Source organism: Phodopus roborovskii, unplaced genomic scaffold, assembly GCF_943737965.1.
Source record: "Phodopus roborovskii unplaced genomic scaffold, PHOROB, whole genome shotgun sequence".
Lineage (NCBI taxonomy): Eukaryota > Metazoa > Chordata > Mammalia > Rodentia > Cricetidae > Phodopus > Phodopus roborovskii.
Window position 1 is genome coordinate 1,457,581 of NW_026126651.1, and position 21,681 is coordinate 1,479,261.

The 21,681-nt window shown below is 56.1% G+C and overlaps 2 protein-coding genes across 8 annotated transcripts in view; one reads left to right on the plus strand and one right to left on the minus strand.

Annotated features, from left to right (window-relative positions):
* The first annotated feature begins 1,636 nt into the window (after window positions 1–1,636).
* On the plus strand, window positions 1,637–15,288 carry Kcnc3 (potassium voltage-gated channel subfamily C member 3). 5 transcript variants are annotated; one of them, XM_051174371.1, is made up of 5 exons: window positions 1,637–2,509; window positions 6,162–7,269; window positions 9,239–9,433; window positions 11,448–11,507; window positions 12,433–12,571. In XM_051174371.1, exons 1-4 carry the CDS (start codon window positions 1,652–1,654, stop codon window positions 11,462–11,464), a joined length of 2,178 nt encoding a protein of 725 aa, XP_051030328.1. In that variant the 5' UTR covers window positions 1,637–1,651; the 3' UTR covers window positions 11,465–11,507; window positions 12,433–12,571. The 5 variants fall into 5 exon arrangements, with proteins under 5 accessions (XP_051030328.1, XP_051030327.1, XP_051030326.1 ...); XM_051174370.1 differs by lacking the exon at window positions 12,433–12,571 and adding an exon at window positions 9,668–9,794 and having other exon boundaries at window positions 9,242–9,433; XM_051174369.1 differs by lacking the exon at window positions 12,433–12,571 and adding an exon at window positions 9,668–9,794 and having other exon boundaries at window positions 11,448–11,500.
* A 581-nt stretch (window positions 15,289–15,869) lies between these two features.
* Window positions 15,870–21,681, minus strand: part of Myh14 (myosin heavy chain 14) — a 60,417-nt gene continuing 54,605 nt past the window's right edge. For all 3 annotated transcript variants that reach the window (XM_051174366.1, XM_051174364.1, XM_051174365.1), the window contains 3 exons: window positions 18,517–18,625; window positions 16,851–17,023; window positions 15,870–16,399 (listed from right to left, as the gene is read on the minus strand). In XM_051174366.1, coding sequence (XP_051030323.1) covers window positions 16,246–16,399; window positions 16,851–17,023; window positions 18,517–18,625 — 436 coding nt within the window. In that variant the 3' untranslated portion in view covers window positions 15,870–16,245. The remainder of the gene's footprint in view (window positions 16,400–16,850; window positions 17,024–18,516; window positions 18,626–21,681) is intronic.

The window sequence follows — 21,681 nt, forward strand, 5'->3', positions numbered from 1 at the left end:
CAGGTGGGAGAACACTCAGAGACAACGGAGAAAAGGTGACAGAGACACTTAAGCGGGAACGGGGCTTGGGATGAGAATACGAACCCGCGTGGCGCCTGCAGAGGGAGGCGATGAGCCAGCGCCAGCGCCAGCTCCCGACCCGCCCTCTTCGCTCTCGCTGGCGCCTCCTCCCGCCGCAGCCCGCGCCGCAGCCACGGCACTTGCAAACGGCCGGCCCGGCGCCGAGGACCGCCCAGCAGGCGGAGCGCACCAACTCGGAGGTGTGCGGTCTCTAGTCCGGCGCCTCCCTCCAAGCTTCATAACCCCACCCCTTCCCATTGGCCCGCCTATCCTAGAGGCAGAGAAGCTAGCTGTCGGTGGCTCTCCTGGCTGCGCTCCTCTGTGCTTGTACGGGCGCACACTCCTTTACCCATCTCTTGGCCCTCCTGTCCGCAATATTTGTGGTTTAGGACTCATTCCCTTTCCTTCACCAGCTGGAAACTTTTCCCCAAGGCCTCGTGGACCACCTCCCTGGGGCTCTGATACGGAATCCGTCCGTTCTAGCCCTGGCCCCCACCCCCGTGTCCAGAGAAGCAATGTCTTTCCCCTAACAGGTGTCTCATTTCCTGTTCTCCATCTCATCAGCCTGGCGGCTCCTGGAGCTCTGAATGCTCATTTTTAACGCCCCACTTCGCCATCCATTTATTGGTCTCATCTTCCTCTGGACCGTTGAGGATGTTTCCAACCCCTTGTAGATCCCACCCATCTGCCTTCCCATCCACGGGATCCTCTTCCTAACGAAGTCCAAGTTTGCGACCTCCAGCAGAACCTGATGGTGCACGTCTATCATTCCAGCTACGGGAGGCTGAGGCAGAGGCAGGATAGCAAACCCGAGGCCTCTCTGGACTCTACAGCTTGCAGATCTTCCATCCAGAAGATCCCAGGCCTCTCCTTCCCCCTCCCCCCCCCCCGCCGTCCCAGTGTCTGTCCTTCGCCTTTTTCCTGTCAGTTATTTATTTATTTAATAAGGTTCCATCTCCATCTCCAGTCTGTCCGTCCCTGTCCCCCAAGTGAGACCCTTCCCCTCATTGTCCTGGCCCAATAAAGACTGTGATTAATTTCTTAGGCTTCCAGTCACTGTTAACCTAACCAAATCCTTCCCTGTTTATTTGCTTTTCCAGTACTGCCAAGACTTTAGGCCAGTGACCAGTTTGGTTTCTTTTTGTCAGCTTCTCCTACTGTGAATTTTTTTTTTTCCCCTTTTCTGAGGTAGAATCTCATGTCACCCAGGCTGGACTCCAATCTCACTCTGTAGCATGACCTTGAACTCCTGATCCCTCTGTCTCCACCTCATCTGTTTCTCATACCTGGCTCCTAGGTCTCCATTTTCGCTGTGCTGCTGAGTTAGGCATTTTTAGGGTTCCCTTGACGCCCCGCCTCTTGTAGGTACCACCAAATCCCTGAGCCTTCTGTGCAGCTCCACCTCGCTGGATCGGAGTCCGTCTAGCTGTGACCCCGCCCAGCCCCTCAGCCCAATCAGCTCTTGTCCTCCCTGCACCTACCCAATCGCGCCCTCTTCATCCATTCATCGGCTCCTCTCAGCCAATCACGTTAGCTTTTCCACCAGGACCCCGCCCCCACGGCCCCGCCCCCGGCCCCGCCTCCCCGTCCAATGCTGAGCTCAGTGTGCGTTTGGTCGTTCCGCGGGCGCCAGGAGGCTGGCGAGCCGCAACCGCAGCCGGCACCAACGCCGCAGCTACTCGAGTCTCCGCCGCCGCCGCTGCATCAGCAGTGCGCACAGCCCGGCCCCGCCGCGTGCCCGGCGGGTGCTCCGCTTTCCCGCGGGCCCGGGGGCCGGCGCGCCGAGCCATGCCCCGGGCTGCCGGCGGTGGCCATGGGGCGGCACGGCGGCGGCGGCGGCGACAGCGGTAAGATCGTGATCAACGTGGGCGGCGTGCGCCATGAGACGTACCGCTCCACGTTGCGCACCCTGCCGGGGACACGGCTGGCCGGGCTGACCGAGCCCGAGGCGGCCGCGCGCTTCGACTACGATCCGGGTACGGACGAGTTCTTCTTTGACCGCCACCCGGGCGTCTTCGCCTACGTGCTCAACTACTACCGCACCGGCAAGCTGCACTGCCCGGCCGACGTGTGCGGGCCGCTCTTCGAGGAGGAGCTGGGCTTCTGGGGCATCGACGAGACGGACGTGGAGGCCTGCTGCTGGATGACCTACCGCCAGCACCGCGACGCCGAGGAGGCACTGGACTCCTTCGAGGCCCCCGACTCCTCGGGCGCCGCCAACTCCTCCAACGCCGGAGGCGCCCACGATGCAGGCCTGGACGACGAGGCAGGCGCCGGAGGCGGCGGGCTGGACGGAGCAGGCGGCGAACTCAAGCGCCTGTGCTTCCAGGACGCGGGCGCCGGGGGACCTGCCGGGGGCGCGGGAGGCGCGGGCGGCACGTGGTGGCGGCGCTGGCAGCCCCGCGTGTGGGCGCTTTTCGAGGACCCCTACTCGTCGCGGGCCGCCAGGGTGAGCGCGCTCTCCGAGCACCCTTAACTGTACCAATCCCTCTGCCCGCCCCCCCCCCCCAGAGCTCCCCATCCCAAGTTTATCCCCCACGCCCCGGGCTCCCCAGTCCTCTGGAATCTCTTCCTCCCTGCAGCCCGAGTTCTCTGCGTCCCTGCAAACACACCCCTCCCGAGCCTTCCAAACTCCAACCCTCTGCCCCAAGTCATCGTAGATCCTGGGAAATGGCTCCTTAACCGGAAATCTCCTGGACTTCCCAGACAGTTTCGCTCCCGCCTTTCCCACACACCTTCTGAGACCTTCAGAATGTCTCAGGCCCACAGAATGTCCTCAGCCTCTCCAAAACTCAACTTGCTGTCCCTTGCACGCCCCGAAGCCACTTACTTACTCCCGGTCCTCGGTGCCCCAGGCCTTAGGAACAACGCCTCCCTTGTTGTTGCCACTAGACCCTCAGAAATCCCTTCTCCATCTCTCCCTCTTTGGGGCCCTCTCTCATTCTCCCTGGGCCCAACTCCTAGATCTCTTTTTCTCTCTGACTTTGAACCTGGCTGTTTGTGATCTTCTGCTCTTTGCTTTCAAAGTTCTAGAAGATCCCCGCCCCTACAGAACACTGAACCTCCAAACTACTGGTGCCAGTCAGGATAGTTTGTTTCCCCACGACCTAGCTGCAACGTTGAGTCGGGAGGTGTGTGTGTGTGTGTGTGTGTGTGTGTGTGTGTGGTCCTTTCTAAATCCCCTCCCAGATTCTTCACCCTTTTCGTCAACCCCCTGCAGAGGACTTCCCACTAGCCTTGTGTCTCCCAAGGGACCTCATGCTATGCTCTCCTCTCTAGCACCCCTGAATTGCCCATGTATCCCTTCCTTCCAACTGTACATGTGTCCCCTGCCTCTGGGATTCTGTCCCATTTCCATTCCTCCCTCCCTAGTTACTTTCTCATTCTGCCAAGTGGCTTCCAGAAGTTTGAGAACCCTCAAATCTAGACAGACCTGTCTCCTGCTACTCATCCCCCAAGTCAGCCCAGAAACTTCTCAGATGGTTTCAACTCCCACCCCACCCCCTCTTGGGGTAGCTCAATTCTCTGGGTTCTCCTCTCCCGGCCTTGTGCCCCCCCCTTCTCAAGCTCCCCCTACCATCACTCCTCTATTTGCCTCCCCTGATGTAAACCCAGAACCCTGGAAACTACCAGGTTCCATCAGAGATGTCTCCTGGAAAAGTTTGAAAGCCTCAGTAGCTTCCCAGGCTTTTTGGATACCCTTTTTGATAGCTCTGGCCAAAGCTTGCCCCCCTTCCTAAACTTACTCCGAGTCGGGAGACCCTGGAGGGTGTGTGGGAATAGAGAGGGGGTACATTCGGGAAAAGAGAGGGCACTAGCAAAAGTGGGGAACAGAGAGCCACTCCTACCCCTAACCCCCTTAGTCCCCCCTCCCCCGCCAGCGCGCCGTGTCCTGGGCCGGGAAGGACGCAGAGCCGCAGTGCCGCATTCGGGCTGGGGTGGGGGCGGGGGGAACGACCGACCGGAGGCTTCGCATAAAGTTTTAGTCCCTGAGAAGCGCTGAATTGGCGACATTTGGGGTTGAGTTGGGGGGAAGGGGAAAGAAAAGAGTGATTGGAGGGACATGGCCCCAGATGCTCCTTTGGGCCTCCGATCCTCTCCTCCCCCACTCGGTGGCTTGGGGCGCCCTTCCTGTGACCCTATGGAGAGGTGCTGAGACCGAGACGAGGTCTTTGGATGATGGTCAGACTAGGGGTCCTGAATGGTTACTAAGGTCACTCAGCACTGATTTATTTATTTGCCTATTTGAATGTTCGCTGTGTGCCAGGTACTTTCCAACTTCCAGGTGGATCTTCTTGCAAGTTGGGAATGCAAACCTCCGCAATCTCAGGGTCCAGTCCTCCCCGCTCCGCTTTGCTTTCTTTATAGAGCCCTGGTAGCTCCCATGCCTTCTGCTTCGGAGTCACTTCAGGGGAAACCAACCGTCCACCTGTGCTTTGACAACGGGTGCCCACCCTTCCTTGGGCTCTGGGAGGGAAGGAGTTAGGCAAATTATAGGCCCAGTGGCCTTTTAACTGAGAAGCCGAAGCCATAGGTACTGCGGCTGCGCGCCAGCTTGCAGCGCTTCAGCCTGGAAGGAGTTAAGGCGGCCACCAGGCCACTGCGGCTGCGCACTGCGGCGGGGGAGCTGTCCGTGGTACTGGCCGCCGCGCTCCCTGCTCCGGGCCGGGCCGACCCGCCCCCACTGCAGTACCGCAGCAGCCTGCTGGTTGGGGGCGGGGAGGCCCCGGGCATGCGCTCTGCGGAGACCTCCGGCCTCCACCACTGCGGAGAAACCAAATCGGTGGTCTGGCTGACCACTACTGACCACTCTCCCAGCTACCCTAAGGCCCAGGGCCTCCTCACCCCTCAGTTACTGGGCTCTGTCTGGCCTAAGTCCAGGACCCCGAATTCACCTCTCACGGACCATAGCCTCTCCACGTCCACAACTCGGTCCTCTTCCCACTGTGGATTACCCCACTTGGCCTCCTTTGCTTGAGGTAAAAAGTGCAGACCCAATCACTCTGGTTTCTCCCACAGTAACCCTCTCTTTCCACCCCTCCTCAGCTTCCAGATCCTGGTCTTGTCTCCTCTTTCTCACCGTGTAGGGGCACCCCCACTTTGACAAGACAAACACAAGCTACTCACTCCCAGTTAGTGGCCTTTGGCCCAAAGCTTAGGCCCCTGAATTTACCTCTACAGAACCGTAACCACAGGGCATCTCCATCCTCTTCCCTCTCCTTAGCCTTGACCCAGCAAGGCCTTCCCTCCTCAGCGTCCCCTGCTTTCAGTCCATCCCTGAACTACCCCCAGGTCTGTTTTCAGGGGGACACCTGCATTGGGGGGTCCTTAGCATCCTCTGACCCCCTCATCCTTGCCCTAGCTGACTGACCCACCGTAGCCTAGTAACAGCTCAGATCTCACTGTGTTCCAGGCACTCAGCCAAGCACTGTTTTTGGAAGCAAGTCCTCTGTACACTCACCAAATCTTCATAACAATTCCATTAAAAAACAAAATTCAGATCCAGAAATCTTAACCCTTGCTCCAGTTTGACGAATTCAAACCCAGGCTTTTGAGATGGGCCTAGTGGCATGCAGGTCTGTGGTCCCAGCTACCGGGCAGGCAGGAGGACTGTATATTCAAGGCCTGGTCAAATTAGTGAGACCCTGTCTCGGGATAAAAGGAAGGGCTGTGCCTCGGGGACAGAGTGCTTAGCTAGCTTGCATAAGGCTGTGGGTTGCATCCCCAGTGCCACAGAAATAAAATCCTGTGTTCCCAACTGCCCTCTCCCTTCCCCAGCTCCAGGCTGAGTCCCAGACCTCAGATGTGGGCTATGTGGTAGTCCCTCTCATGCCCATCCCCAAATAGAATATTTGGATCCTTCTGGGGCACCCTGGTTTGGAACCCAGAAAGTGTCCTTTCCCTGGGTCATCTGTGGTAGCTGAGCCTCTGTTCCTTCCTCAGGATAGGTTGCTAGGGGTGGCAGGACTTAAGTGGGGACACTTGGATTCACAGGGGACTCGGGCCCTGAAGTAGGGGACGGGAGGGTACCAGAGGGTCTTTAGACTCCAGTGATGCAAACATGTTGGTCACCCCCCATTTTCTCTGCCATCCCCCTGCAGTATGTGGCCTTCGCCTCCCTGTTTTTCATCCTCATTTCCATTACCACCTTCTGCCTGGAGACACATGAGGGCTTCATCCACATCAGCAACAAGACGGTGACGCAGGCTTCCCCAATCCCTGGGGCTCCTCCAGAGAACATCACCAATGTGGAGGTGGAGACAGAGCCCTTCTTGACCTACGTGGAAGGCGTGTGCGTGGTCTGGTTCACCTTTGAGTTTCTCATGCGTGTCACCTTCTGCCCGGATAAGGTGGAGTTCCTCAAAAGCAGTCTGAACATCATTGACTGTGTGGCCATCTTGCCCTTCTATTTGGAGGTGGGCCTGTCAGGCCTCAGCTCCAAAGCTGCCAAGGACGTGCTGGGCTTCCTGCGTGTCGTCCGCTTCGTGCGCATCCTGCGCATCTTCAAGTTGACCCGTCACTTCGTGGGCCTGCGTGTGCTGGGCCACACGCTCCGGGCCAGCACCAACGAGTTCTTGTTACTCATTATCTTCCTGGCTCTAGGGGTCCTCATCTTTGCCACCATGATCTACTATGCTGAACGCATTGGTGCCGACCCTGATGACATCCTGGGCTCCAACCACACCTACTTCAAGAACATCCCCATCGGCTTCTGGTGGGCCGTGGTCACCATGACCACCCTGGGCTATGGAGACATGTATCCCAAGACATGGTCTGGGATGCTGGTCGGGGCACTGTGTGCCCTGGCTGGTGTCCTGACCATTGCCATGCCGGTGCCCGTCATTGTCAACAACTTCGGCATGTACTATTCACTGGCTATGGCCAAGCAGAAATTGCCAAAGAAGAAAAACAAACATATCCCCAGGCCTCCACAGCCTGGCTCACCCAACTACTGCAAGCCTGATCCCCCGCCTCCACCCCCACCACACCCCCACCACGGCAGCGGTGGCATCAGCCCACCACCGCCCATCACCCCTCCCTCCATGGGGGTGACTGTGGCTGGGGCCTACCCACCCGGACCCCACACGCACCCGGGGCTGCTCAGGGGTGGTGCTGGGGGCCTTGGCATCATGGGATTGCCTCCTCTGCCAGCCCCTGGTGAGCCCTGCCCCCTGGCTCAAGAAGAGGTGATCGAAAGCAACAGGGCAGGTGAGACTGGGGTCAGGACTGGGATTGTGGGGAGACCTGGGGCGAAGGTGGGTAGGATCGCAGGGTCACGTGTCTGTTAGGGCCAGGCAGAGTCGGGTGGAAGGCAACAGCAGACAGAGAAAGAGTAAGTGGCTAGCAGGCTAGAGAGGAGACAGAAGGAGCCATAGGCAGGCATGCCTCCATGTGCAAGAGTTCCTGCAGGGGGATTTGCAGCCAGGCTGCTCTGAGAGGCCCCTGGGCAGGAGTCGCATGGTGACGGTGTTGCTAGAGACTTGGAAACCCAGATATGGTGGTGCATGCCCCTCATCCGTTGTTGGCACTTGGTACCTCCTATACTTGGGAGGAAGAGGATCAGGATTTCAAGGCTAGCCTGAGCCACATGTCTCTGTCTCAAACATCATAGGGGAAAATAAAAAGAGAAAGGGAAAGGAGTTAGGACAGGACGGTGCGGGGGAAAGAGAGAAGGAAGAGGGCGCAATGGCAGGCACTCCCTTATAGTTCCAGCACCAGGGAGGACCAGAATGTTCGAGGCTGTCCTGGGCCATATGCACATGGGGACCCTGACTCAGGAAAACAAACAGGAAAGGTTTGGAGTGACTTCCCGGACCACTAGTCCACTCCGTTCTTAGAGACAAGTTTCCTAAGAAAGAGATACTCCTGTTTCTATTTGGAAGGAAAGGGAGAGAGAGAAAGAAAGAAAAAGCAGTGAGAGCCAGGCATGGTGATGCATTCTTGTAACCCCAGTGCCTAGGAGGGAGAGGCTGGGTGGTCAGGTGTTCGAGGCCAGTCTGTCTCAGAAAGAAATGCTCTCATTGGGAAACACAGGAGTCTCCCGTAGCTGCAAAGAAGGCTGGGGACAGCCTGTGCGCATTGCAGCACGTGACTGGCAGGCTGTCCCCAGGGCCAGAGCTGGGGAAGGTAACACAGTTGGGAGACCGATGGAGTGGGCAGTCAGCAGGACAGAGTTCAGGGCCCACCTACAGGCAAAAGGGAGAGATCTGCAGAGACCAAGGGCCAAAGCTAAGAGGGCCCTGCGGGCAGAGCTGTCAGGCAGGATCTGCAGAGAACAGCGTGAAAAACGGGGTCCCAGAGAGTTCTTCCTATCAGAAGAGTCAGCCAGGTCTAGTTGAACACGCCCATTATTCCAACATTGGGGGGGGGGCTGAGGCAGAAGGATGAAGTGAGTTCAAAGCCAGCCTGGGCTATAAAGCAAGACTTTGTCTCAAAAGAAGTTGTTTAAATAAGAAGTCAGGCCCAGTAGAGGAGGGAGGGGACGAGGAAACGGATTTTTCGTGCTGCGTGTGTCCTGGGGGACTCTGTTTCTTGTAGGCAGTGACTTGGGTGTCCTGGAGGATGGAGGTGAGCCCCCCCAGGCCTTAAGTAGGTCAAGAAAATGAGCTAGTCTGCCCGGCCCCCATCCTGTTCCCTTAGCCACTGACCTAGTTCCCCATCCATTAAAAATAGCTCAAGTCAGGGCCTAGGGGACCCCCACCTCACCCGTCACCTTCCCAGCCCTGCCCCTCCCTGCCCTTTGCAGCACCCCACATTTGTCCCTAAGCAGCCACTTCACAACCCGTGACATCCTCCCCGCCCCCTGCCAGTGCTCTGCCCCTTAATGCTGGCTTTGCTAAGCTCCCACCTTTTGTTTTTTTTGGAGGAATCTCACTATGCAGCCCAGGCTGGCCTCCAACTCAGAATCCTCCTGCCTCAGCCTCCTGAGTGCTGGGCTGATAGGTGAGCCCCCGGCCCCCTCCCAGCCACATATTCACACAAGGCCCAGCTGCCACTTTCTGGCACTTGCCTCTGACCTCAGCTAGTCACTTCTGCACACTCAGTCCATTTGCCCTCCCCACCACCCCCCTTCCCAGCCACCCCACCAACAACCCTGCCCCCCATGCCCCAGGGTGCCGCTACAATTTCTGTCCCTCCAGTGCTTCCCACTGTCACCCTTCAGTTTCCGCCCTTGCAGTAGACCCCCGTCCCAATGGGGACCCTGCAGCAGCTGCCCTGGCCCACGAGGACTGCCCTGCCATCGACCAACCAGCCATGTCTCCAGAAGACAAGAGCCCCATCACTCCTGGAAGCCGGGGTCGCTACAGCCGGGACCGCGCTTGCTTCCTCATCACTGACTATGCCCCTTCCCCTGACGGCTCCATCCGAAAAGGTGAGGTGCCCTCCAGGCGCTCCCCGGAGACCCTTCCTTTCTCCCCAGCCCGGGGGGGGGAGGGGAGGGGAGGGGAGGGGGCAGGTGCCGGGCTTCCCTCGTCTCCCCCTCAGCCCCAAACCACCTTCCTCCCTCTCCTCCTCCTTCACCTTGAGCCCGAGTTTCCTCACCTCTTTATTTCATCTCCATCTCCCCCACCCACCCTGACTCTCCGGCCTCTTCCCTCACCCCCAGCCACTGGTGCTCCCCCACTGCGCCCCCCATACTGGCGTAAGCCAGGCCCCCCAAGCTTCTTGCCCGACCTCAACGCCAACGCAGCAGCCTGGATATCCCCCTAGTGGACGAGCCCCCTCCCCCTAGGGTAAGTAGCTCCCCACCATCCCTCTGACTCCCTCCCTTCTGCACCTCCAACTAACCGCTCTGAGCACATGCTCTCCTACTGACCGACACCCTCACCCGTGGGGACAGCTGTACCCCGTTGCCGACGACGACCCCACTGTCACCCAGGACTCACGCCCAGCCCCCACCTCTGACCTGCTCACCCCCACCCCCACCCCCACCCCACCGCTGGCCCTACCCTCGCTGTCTGCATCCCTCTCTGGGTATTTTTTGTCTCGTCGCTAGCTAGCGTAAGTGCAGGATGGAGTGAACCAGGTGACTTCTCCCTGATCGTAAGAACTGAGAAGACTTAGTTCCCCAGGGCTTTCTGATGGCCAAGTAGAAAGCAGAGGCAGGCCTATCAGAGGACACGGGGCCAGGTCTGTGGAGGTGAAAGGTCAGTCAAGAGGGATGGGACAAGCCAAGCATGGCCGTACACATCTGTGACCACAGCACTTGGATGCTGGAGCAGAGGGATTGTGAGGCTGAAGCTAGCCTGGGCGAGAAAAAAAGCCCTGCCCTCAACGCACCTCCCCCCGATTCTTTGTTTTAGCTACTACACTTTGGGGTAATTTCTTACACGGCAGAGGTCGCTGTTCCATTCTATGATTGTGGGTAGGCACCACCACAGCCAGCTCTGGGAAACCTGTCTGAGAAAGTGATGTGAGGCTTAGAAGGATAGAAAGGATCAACCGGGCAGACCTTGGCCTCAAAGCTCCTGCCTAGAATCCCCCAGTGAGGGGCTCAGTGGTGGAGCACCTGCTGAGCACATCCTAACTTCTACTTCCCGTACTGCAAAGAAAGAAAGGCTGGCCCACTGAACCCGGGAAGGGTGTAAGAGCATGAGCCGTGGGCCAGGCTAGCTCCTGCCTTACACACGGTGAGGTGCCTGGACCAGTGTATCCTACCTGCTCAGTCTGGAAACAACACAGCACCTTCTTTAGAAACGTAAACACTCCAAGAGTCGTTGCCCTCAGCCTAAGGCTACCGCCCCCCATGTTCCAAAGACCCCCCAGGGAGTGTCAACTAGGAGCAGACAGAGCTGAGAACCTAGGCTTCAGGCTCCTAGCCCAAAGGGGCCTGTGTGCCTCCTACACGACCCCCATCTCCTTCCATGTCCATCTCATGACTCCCTCCCTTCCTCCCATCCCACCCCACCCCACTCCACCCACCCCCGCTTGAACCTGGACCTCTATTCCTTACCCCTTTGAGGGATTCCTGGTGGGATGGAGGGTAAAGCGGAGTGTGTGTGGGAAGGCCAGGGGTCCCAGTGGGGTGGGTGAGGCCCTTGCTTTTCTTGCATATGATACCAAAATCCATTCACTGAACTCAAATGATGGCCGGAGCTAATGGGACTGACTGCATTCTCTGCCCCAGTGTTCCCCTGCTGACCCGCCTCTCTGCCCCTTCCCTCCCACCCTCGGCCCTTCCTTCCCTACCCTAACCATCCCGGAAGCTCCTCCCATATTTGATGTCTCTGGCTGCCCCCATTTCACCGCTCCCATCACCCCCTGGAAAACACCAGAGAGGAGGAAGACATCCAGGCGTTTCTCCATCCCCCCAACAGTGAGCCTGTGTTGGGGAGCCCATCTGCCTCTCATTCCCCATCCTTGACTCTCTGTATTTCTGTCCCCAGCTCTTGTCACCGCCTGAGACCTCGCGAGACCCTCGGGTTCCCCCTGTCCCTTCCCCCCAGGTTAGCAATTGGGAATGGTGGGAGGGGCTATCCCTGAGACACTGGGCTCTGTTCCCCCAACTCTAGGCACTCTTCTGCAGCTAGAATACCACCTCCCAGCCTGGGATGCTCAGAAGTCATCCCAATCCCTGATGCTAGCAGAGAAAAAACAAAACAAAAACCCCACTCACCCCAGTGGTACTAATGTGGGGTCCCATGAGCTGTGTCAACAGTTCCTGTCAACAGCAGAGCCCATCCAATTTTGGAATCATCCACCTCATCCAATGTCCTGGACTCTTGAAAGATACCGAGTGTAATGGCTCATGCCTTAGTCCAAGGCCACTTACCTACTGAATTTGAAGTCAGCCTAGGCTAAATAGTGAGTTTGAGACCAGCCTGGGCTACATGATTTCAGTCCATCCTAAGCTATATAGTATGTTCCCGGCCAGCCTGAGCAACATAGTGGGACTGAGGCCAGCCTGGGCTACCCAGGGAGCTGTTATCCCAGGGAATCTCCTCCCCCTCCCGCACCAGGTCCCTAGCTCCCCCCTGCGCAGCCCCCTCCACCAGCTGCTACCTCCACCCCAGCCCCTGCCGCCCACCATCCCACCTCACCAACTGCTGCCTTTGGGCCTCAGACCAGGGGACCGTGGGGAGGGGGGAGGGGGAGGGCAGGCTGGGTGGGGAGACTTAGTGGGCACAGCCTGCCTCCTAATCCTGTCTCTCCCCTACCGTGTGTCTGCACCTTTTTTGTGGATGCTGACTGACTCCAATTTCTTCACCTCTCTCTCCATCTCCTCGGCCCGCCCGCCCGCCCCACCTACGGGTGTTCTTCCCTTCCCATCCCCTTCTTTGTCTTTGTGTCCCTGTTTGGGGTCTCTGTGCACCCTCACCCTGGCCCCCATCCCCACGGCCCCTCCCACCCTTGTCTCTGCTCCTTCCTCAGGTTACGAGAAGTCCCGCAGCCTGAGCAGCATTGTGGGCCTGAGCGGGGTGTCCCTGCGCCTCGCGCCCCTCGCCACTCCCCCTGGCTCGCCCCGGGCCACGCGCCGAGCTCCCCCAACCCTGCCCTCCATCCTCTAGCGATTCCCTCCCCCCGCGGGGGGACTGGGGGTGATGGGAAGGTCGAAAGGCGCTGGGGGTGGTGGGTGAGAAAAGGGTTCTTTTAAAAATGTCATTAATAATATGCAAAAGAGATGATGATGCCAGCAGACACCCCAGGCCTCTCACTCCCCACACACTAGAAAACCCCCAGGATAGAGGGGGCGGGGTAGGAGCCTGTTCTCCCCCAACTCTCCCCTCAAAAAAAAAAAAAAAAAAAAAGTAAAACCTCAGGTCTCCATGAGCCATAGGACACCCCTCCCATCGACTCCTGTAAATAACTAAAAGCTGATTCCACCTAGGGGCACTCACTCTAGTTTGCATGCCTCCCGGACCCCCTCTTCAGCAATAAGCCGCCAGGAGCTGCGTGCAGAGAGTTGGAGGAGAGGCTGCTGGGAGCTTCTGGGGTCGGGGATGGCATTTTAGGGGTTTTCCTGATCACCCACCAAAAGGGCAACCCACCCATCAACAATCGATTCAGGAAAAACAAACAAACAAACAAAAAACCCTCTAGGAACATGTAGGGAAAGGAAAGCAGGTTAATCAGCCGCATCCTTGAGCTCAGCTGGGGGTGGGGGTTCTGCCAGCTGCTCCCGGGCTTGGAGGACTCCTGCTGGTGCATTCCACCTACGCCCGCCTCCGGGGATCTGCTCCCTCTATTCACTGCATGGACTTAGCCCTCCAGGCCCAGAATCCTCCACCGCACCGTCTCCACTCTATCCCAGAACATGAGGCTAGCACCCTAGACTTCCGGAGATTGACCCTGGCACCCTGCACTCCCATCCCCGCACACTTCCGGCACCCCACACTCCCCTCCATACCCACACGTCCACCACTGGCCTTGGCTGCACCTCAGTGTTCTTCCACCCTCCCACCCCAGCTCACTTACAGACATCCTGACATTTCTCATGACCCAGACATTGCCCAGACACACCCATATTCATTCAAGCTTCCCCCCATCCCAGACAGCCCTGACCCCGACATCACACTCCCCAGTTCCAGGCGCCTCTGATGCTAGACCTTCCCAGATGGGCTCGGGCTCGGCCTGTCTGATTCCAGGGAGCTCCCACTCCATCCGGCATCTCTGTCTAGGCAACCCCCTCCTCAAAGCCGCTTCCACCGAGATGGTGCCAAAACACAGACTTTCCCAGAGCGTGGGACTCCATTCCCTCTTCGTGTGCTGTAGTCTGCAAAGTGCACAAACGACCAAGTGTTTAAAACATGAATGCTCCAGGCACACCTAGCTGGTGCGTCCTGGCAGCGCGGCAGTTGGGTGTTGACATTGGAAGTAAGTCAAGGACAGTCAAGCACACAGCTTGCCTAATGTGCTAAGGTCCCGGGGTTCAATCTCCGGCAGCCCCTCTTCCCCTAAAACAGTCCCAAAGTGATGATAGAAGCTGTGGCTCGCGTGGTGGGAAAAGACACGCCCACCTCGACTCATCCACCCCCTCCCAGTGTCCCTTGCCCGCCACGTGCCACGTTCGCGGTGGAAGACTCCCAAATCCCATCTTGGCTCCAGTATGCTACCTCCCCCAAAGCCCAGAGACCACACTGGTCCCAGAATCCTAAACAAACTCCTTTGGAGCAGGGTGGTCAGCAAAATTAGCAATCTCTTCCTTGTTCCCACAGCCTCAGGGAGCCCTCCCGCTGCCACCAGCGTGTCGGTGAGAGAGTCCTTGGGCCCAATTCTCGATGCAACGATTCCTATGCAAGGGGCATTTTGAGTCCCCCCACCCCCACACCTCCAGCCTTCCCTTGGGACTTTAAACCCTGCTAAGACAGGGGTTGAGGGGTGGGGTGGGATCTGGTAGGGGCAGGACAAAGGGCTAGGGGACTCCAGACATCAGGGTATGAGGTGAGAACTCCTAATATTGCCAAAGGGTTTAACTTTAAACAGCCCCTATTATCCCCTCCCATCCCTCAATGGGGCGGGGAGAGGGGGCAAGAGTCCTTTTCGAGGGTACCAACCACCTCCCACTGTCTTCCCCCTGCTCTCCAGTTTCCCACACGTATCCAGCTTTTTAGTTAAGCTTTTTTTAAAAAGCTACCATCGTTATAAATGTCTACAAAACGTGATTTTTGCCCCCTTCATATTTCCCAATTTACCAAACAGTGTGGGGTTCGGGGAGGGAGAGCCAGGTCCTGGTCTCCCTTTTCCCCACGGCCGCCAGGGTGCCTGCAACTGCACGCATGCGCTGCATGATGCACCCCCCCACACACACACGCGCATGTGTCGCGCACCCCTCCTGCGCTGGTGGGGGGGACGCACGGGCTGGGGGCGGGGCGATGGGGAGGAAAGATTGGCAGGGGGCAAGGGGGTCTTCCTGAGCTCAGCAGCTCCCCTCCTTCCCCACACACTCACAGCAATAAGTTTCTCTACTTCTAGTGGGCGGATGGGTCTGGCCTGGCCTGGCCTGGCCTGGCGCGGGAGGGGTTGGCCAAGGGGCGCTCTCAGGGATGGGGGCGGGTCCTGAGTCTGGGGGAGGGGAGGTCTGCAACTCTGGTGCTAACAGGCGGGTCTTCCTGGCCCACCCGCAGGCAGGCAGGGAGGGGTCGGCAGGCTCCTCCCCCAAGCCTCCCCCACGCCCATCCAGGGTGCATGAACCACCCACGCAGAAGCTGCCGCATGTCAGCCCTCCCCCACAAAGAAACAGTGTCATGCCCCTCCCCAGCCCAATAAATGATTCCTTTTCATTTAGAAGTGGCTTTTGATTTGGGTTTGGGGTGCAAGCTGGGCTGGGTGATGCAGGCCTGCCATCCCTCTCAAGAGGTAGAGGTAATACAGCCTGGGCAACAACGGGAAGAAGGTAACAGAGGGCTGGGGTGTGGCTCAATGGTAGAGCCCCGCCTAGAATCCCCCATGGGACCTGAGCTTTGGGCACTGGGGCAACAGCCTTCCTAACTAGACTATATGAAAGAGATGCGTTTAAGAACTTGAGTGCTAGAACCCAAGGCAGCGTGTCCTGGGTATGCAGCAAGGTGCTTATGAAAACTTAGCATGTGTGGATTACCAGCCCTGAAGCCAGACTGTGTGGGGTTTGGGTGTCCTGGGGCTCACCCTGTTCCGAACACTGTGAAAGGGCCAGGAAATTGCACTTTAGTCCCTCAGTGACTGCTCAAAGGTGCTGAGGAGACACCGGCTTGCCTAGTATATAGCAGGACACCTTTACTTCTTATTGCACAGTAGATACCCAGTCTCTAGGAAGGATCTCACATACTACAGCAGCAGAGAAAACCCCTCACACTCCGTCTCCAATCAGGAACACAGCCACGGTGAAGGATCTAGTCAGGTGCAGTTTATTTCTTCAGTGCCTGGCGCAGGAGAGACCTGAACACTACTACTCTGTGAGCACACAGACCTTACCCCATAAAAGAGGGCAGGATACTGGGAGGGGATGGAGGCGGCCGCCTGCCTTCTGCAGCCGACAGGATATGCTTCCTCATGCTCATTCTGTCCCCTTAACAAGAGTGACTATCCTTGCCTCCCAGTAACCCGGTTCCTTGGTTTAGGGCCTTGATTTGGAGTCCCCAGTGGGTGGGAGTCTGGGGTTCCAGTAGGGATCATCAATGCCAGAGGGCAGCATCATCTCAAAGTGCTAGCCAGGAGGGACACTGGGACAGGCTCTGTCCTTGGGGCATCTAGGACAGACTGACTGGGTCACTGGGGTGTGGCAGGGGGCGGAGCTTCAGGCTCCTGGGGTGGTGCAGGCCCAGGCTCCGCCCCCTCGGCTTCCTCCTCATCAGAAGCCACGCCTTCTTCCAGCCGGAACACCTGGCGCACTGTGCGAGTGGTGAAGGTGAGTGGGCCACGCCTGTGGGAGAAGAATGCACAAGGCCCAGGTTGGTGGCACACGCCTTTAATCCCAGCACTCAGGAGGCAGAGGCAAGTAGATCTCTGTGAGTTCGAGGCCAACCTGGACTACAGAGCTAGTTCCAGGACAGGTTCCAAAACAATACAGAGAAAGCCTGTCTTCAAAAACCAAAAATAAAATAAAATAACAAAACTTTAAAAAATGCACACGTGACATGAGATAGAGGTCAAAGATGCAGATAGAGATGAGAACACTGACGCAGAAAGGGAAAGAAAGATAGGGACAAGAGACGCCGAGGTCAAAGTCGGGTAAATGGTCAAACAGGTGCGGATGGCATCCGAGCAAGGCTGAGAAAGCTCAGGAGAAAGACGAGGGTAGCCACAGCCTCCTTCCCACCCCAGGGCCTTATCCTCATGCTGGGCATCCAGGAGAGGTCTGTCGGGGGGCTTACCGGAGCCTGTTCCTCAGCGTGGTCACCTCCCGGTTCATGGACTCGGCAGACTCTGTGACGTCCTCCAGCTCCCGTTGCAGTCGCCGCCGGCCAGCCTGCGCCCGCGACGCTTCCTCCTCTGCTTCCTCCAGCTGTCGCTTGAGCTGCTTCAGCCGGAGGTTGCCTTTCTCCAGCTGAGTGTTGTGGGGGGAGACCCAAGTCATTCCCATGGTGTCCCCCAGTGCCTAGAGCAGCTGTGGTGACCTACTGAGACCTTTACAGTATGGCAGCAAAATACGCAGAAGCCATCTGGGTGTTGGACGGCTGAGACCCTGGCGCTTAGCAATCCATGGAGCAGAGATCTCCTGACCCTCCCTGTGAGATCCTGCCTCCCCCTTCACTGCTGAGGTCTTTGGGATGTAAGAGCATATAGAAGGCAGGGGGAAGTAGACGGGAATGAGCCTCTGGGGCTGCAGTGTTTGTGAGCCCATCGCTCATGATGGGGTGAGGTTTCTTGGTAATGCACCTGTTTTTGAGTCACCCATGGTCCTGTAAGTGACCCCAATAAACTCACTGGCTGACCAAACTGGCCTGGTGGATTTAGTTTCTTGGCCTGTCAGTACCCTGCCTGGTATAAACATGTGGTCCTGGGAAGTCTTGTGACAGCATTGTAGGGACACAGCATACTCAGAGCAGGCCCCTCCCCCTCATAGCCCTCCTTCGGCTCCCCAGGACTGCTGGGTAAGGGGCCAGCCCTAATATAAACTTCCTCGTGCCCATGTCTCTGAGGAACCCAGTGAGCATACCAAATTCACCCTACATCCCCAGGCACTGCCACCCCTCTCCAGGGAATGAACACACATCATTTGACTTCATTTGTCTCATGAAGTACAGGCTGGTCTTGAACTCAGTATGTAGCTAATGATGACTTTAAACTGTGTTGGCCCTGCCTTCATCTCCCAAGTGCAGTGCTAGGTATGGAAACCAGGGTCTTGTGCATGTAGGTAAGCACTGTATCCACTGAGCCACACCCCCACCCTACAGCTCTTATATTCCTCTAGCTGCACTGCTCATTCTGCTTGCTTCATTTCTTCAGGGCCTTTGAGCCTCCTGCTCTTTCTGTCTGGCTGTTCCTCCCCTGTCAGGTCTTAATTCAAATGTTACCTCCATAACCCTTTCCAAAACCCAACCTGGACAAGGCTCTCTATTCCTATGCCTTAATTATTTTCTTTCACAGCCCTCACCGGAGTCTGGCATTATCTTTGTATGGTTGTGTGTATAATACCTTTCCTATACTGGTAATGTGAGCCCTGTGAGAGCTAGGACCTTCTGGAACTTCCCAGCACCTTACTTCTAATGCCTAGAAATGTACCTGTCATAAAGGCCATACTCAATAATCATTTTGGGGAATGAATAGGAGTCAAGGCATAGCTGAGCTTTTAAGGACACAGGGACTCTACCTGAGCATAGACCTGGAGTCACATACAGGCTCTGTTACCTACAGACCACAGGATATTTTTATTGTTGCTGTTGGTTTGAGGAGTCTCTCAATGTAGCACAGCTCTCCTAAAACTCAGCAATCCTCCAGCTTTTGCTTCCACCACAGTGGAGATGACCCACTGAGCCACCTGCCAGACCAAGCTAGCAGTGTTATTTTCTTGTTTTGATCCTAGTGCCCACTGCTCACCTGGTCCCTGAGCTGGTCAGCCACCCTACGCTCTTCGTCCACCTGAAGAACCACCTCCTTCAGTCGCTTCTCAGCTCTGCGCACCAACTTGCCAGAGAGAATGCGTTCTCTAAAGAGAAGAGCCCAGGAGATCCTCTGTCACCACAGCATGTTTAGTGTTGTCCCATCCTTGGGTTTCTTCCCTCTTTTGTACCTTCTAGCTGCCTCCCACTCAGCCAGGCTTCCTGCTGCAGGACAGCTATGTCACTAAAAATAAGTCCTGTGATGTTGATGGTTTTGAGACAGGGTCTCCTGTAGCCCAGGCTGGCCTCAAACTCATTATGCAGCCAAGGATGACCTTGACCTCTTGATTCTCTTTCCCTCCACTTCCCACGTGCTGGAATAATGAGCATGCCCCATCATGCCCAGTTTATGCGGTGCTGGAGATGAAGCCTGGGACTCCCTGCATGCTGAGCAAGCACTTTAGCCCAACTGAGCCCCAGCCCCTCCTGCCTCTGCATGTGTATGTAGTGTTTCACATCCCCTCCAGACCAAGGTGAAGATGCTGAGCTGGAGATCAGGAATCCCAGACAGACTGCCTGTCTGATCTGTTTTTCTATATATCACATAAGCATCATGGGTATCACACCTGTATAGATGGCAGCCAGGAACCTACAGATGTAGACTGCTGTCACTGTAGTCCCACGGTGTCTCAATAGCTGGGGATGCCTGCTGTGCTGGAAATCCCTTAGTGATGGCTTTGATTAACACAGCGGCTGGCTCTTGACATGTATTATGGGAGGCTGGTTTACAGGAACCTCAGCTTCTACTGCCATTGCTTCCCACATCATTTACATACATACATACATACATACATACATATATATATATTTGTGTGTGTGTGTGCTCATGTGTGCCTTGTGTATGTGCGCCTGTGTGTGCCTGTGTGTGTGTGTGTGGCGCATGCGTGTGCATATATGCATTCCAGGCCATGTGCTATGGAGGTAAAGGGACAACTTTCAACTTTTCTTCCCTTCTGCCATGTGGCTCTTCAGCATGGTGTTCAGAACTTGGCAGCAAGCTCATGGAAGGGACTGATAATCCCTGCTAAAAAAATGTTAGTCTTTCAGCTGATTGTTGGGGGCATGCACCCACAGATCATCTGCCCAGAAGGCTAGGAGTGGATATTGGTAATGACCTGGGAGGTCATTTTGCTATCTGTGGAGGCAGACCTCATCCACCTTTTGCTTCAGAGGAGACCTCATCCAAATTCTCCAGAATGATTACCCCAGACTCTTCCCTCCCTGACCTTACCCCTCCTTAGGGAGATGTCACATGTGCTTATGGCCTGCTGACCTCTATGCTGTCTCAGAGACCACAGCAAATTCTAGGCCTTTTGGATGTGGAACCCACCCTCCTGGCCACATATACTTTGTAAAGGATTTATAAGTCACACCTCAAGCTTTACTGTGCTCCGGGAATGGGAGCGAGTGGACCGATTCTTTCCTGGAAATCTTCCCCCAAACTGTTCTGTTTTAAATATGCAGGCAATGAGCCGCCTGCCTGAGCTGCCTGCCATGGACTCCCAAGGTCAGTCTGCACCGGGTCGTCACCGACAGCCTCAGCCGATGTTTTCTTTTGTTTGATAGTTTTGTTTCTTTGGTGGGTTTTGTTTTGTTTTATGGGAGGATCTCATTGCATAGCTCTGGCTGACCTGAAACTCTCTGTGTAGATCAGACTAGCCTCAAACTCACAGAGATCTGATGGCAGATGTCATTCTGTAAATATGTTTCTCTTATTGGTTAATGAATAAAGCCCTGTTGGCCAATAGGGAAACAAGATACGCGGGACTAGGAGACAAGGAGGATTCAGGAAGAGGTAGGAGGTGAGTTGACATGGAGGATCGAGAGAGCAGAGGTCCGAACCTCTCTCCAGTAAGATGAGACCACACAGAAATACTTAGATGAATAGAAATGTGTTAATATTTAAGACAGAGCTAGCCAATAAGAAACGCTAGTAACCGGCCAACAGCTTTATATCTAATACAGCATCTCTGTGTATTATTTGGGGCTGGCGCAGCAGTGAGACCAGGCTGGCGGGAAAACTGCTCGTAACAGAGATCCACCTGCCTTTGCCTCTGGATGCTGAGTTCAAAGTGTATATTATATACCTAGCTTGATGGATTTTTAGTTTAGTTTTTCAATCCAGGGTTTCTCCATGTAGCCCTGGCTGTCCTGGAACTCTGTAGACCAGGCTTGAAGTCACAGAGATCAGCCTGCCTCTGCTCCTCTCCAACCCCCTCTCCCCGGATTAAAGATGTCTGCTGCCCCGACTAATGGTTACTTTTAGTTAACTTGACACACCCTAAAGTCACCTGGAAAAAGAGTCTCCATGAGGGACTGTCTAGGCCAGGCTGGGGACTGTCTTGACCGTTACTTGATGTGGGAACACCCAACCTGCAAGTGGGAAGCATTTCCCCTGGGTCTGGGTCCTGGACTGCGTACAAAAGAAGCCGAGTTGAGCACAGGCACGCATGCGTCCTCTTTGTTATTGGCTGTGGACGTGACCAGAAGCTTCAGGTCCCCACTGCCTTGACTGCCCCAGAATAGTGGGTGCGACCTGCAACTGCAAGCTGGATAAACCCATTCTCCCTGAAGTTGCCTTTGCTGAGGTGTTTATCACAGAAACAGAAGTGAAACTAGGACTGTGTGTGAGTGTGTGTGAGTGTGTGTGTGAGTGTGTGTGTGTATGGTATGTGAGTGTGTATGGTGTGTGTGGTGTGTGTGTATGGTGTGTGTGTATGTGTGAGTGTGTATGGTGTGTGTGTGTATGGTGTGTGTGTGGTATGGTGTGTGTGTGTATGGTGTGTGTGTGGTATGGTGTGTGTGTATGTGTGTGTGTATGGTATGTGTGTGTATGGTGTGTGTGTATGTGTGTGTGTGTATGGTGTGTGTGTATGGTGTGTGAGTGTGTATGGTGTGTGTGGTATGGTGTGTATGGTGTGTGTGTGTGTGTGTGGTGTGTGTGTGTGTGTCTATGGCACGGGACAGCCTCAGGGGTCAGTCTGCACCTTCCACCTTGTTTGAGGCAGGGTCTCCTACTCCGCTGCTGTGTACACAAGGCTAGCTGGCCAGGGAACTTCAAGGGTTCTCATGTCTCTGCCGCCTGTTTTGCTGTGGGAGTATT

Excerpts from the sequence above, each read along its gene's own strand:
- Kcnc3 (XM_051174367.1), top strand. The coding sequence starts at position 1,652 with ATGCTGAGCTCAGTGTGCGTTTGGTCGTTCCGCGGGCGCCAGGAGGCT. Across the intron at positions 7,270-9,238 it reads GATCGAAAGCAACAGGGCAG|TAGACCCCCGTCCCAATGGG; the intron begins GTGAGACTGGGG and ends CCGCCCTTGCAG. Across the intron at positions 9,434-12,432 it reads TGACGGCTCCATCCGAAAAG|GTTACGAGAAGTCCCGCAGC; the intron begins GTGAGGTGCCCT and ends CTCCTTCCTCAG.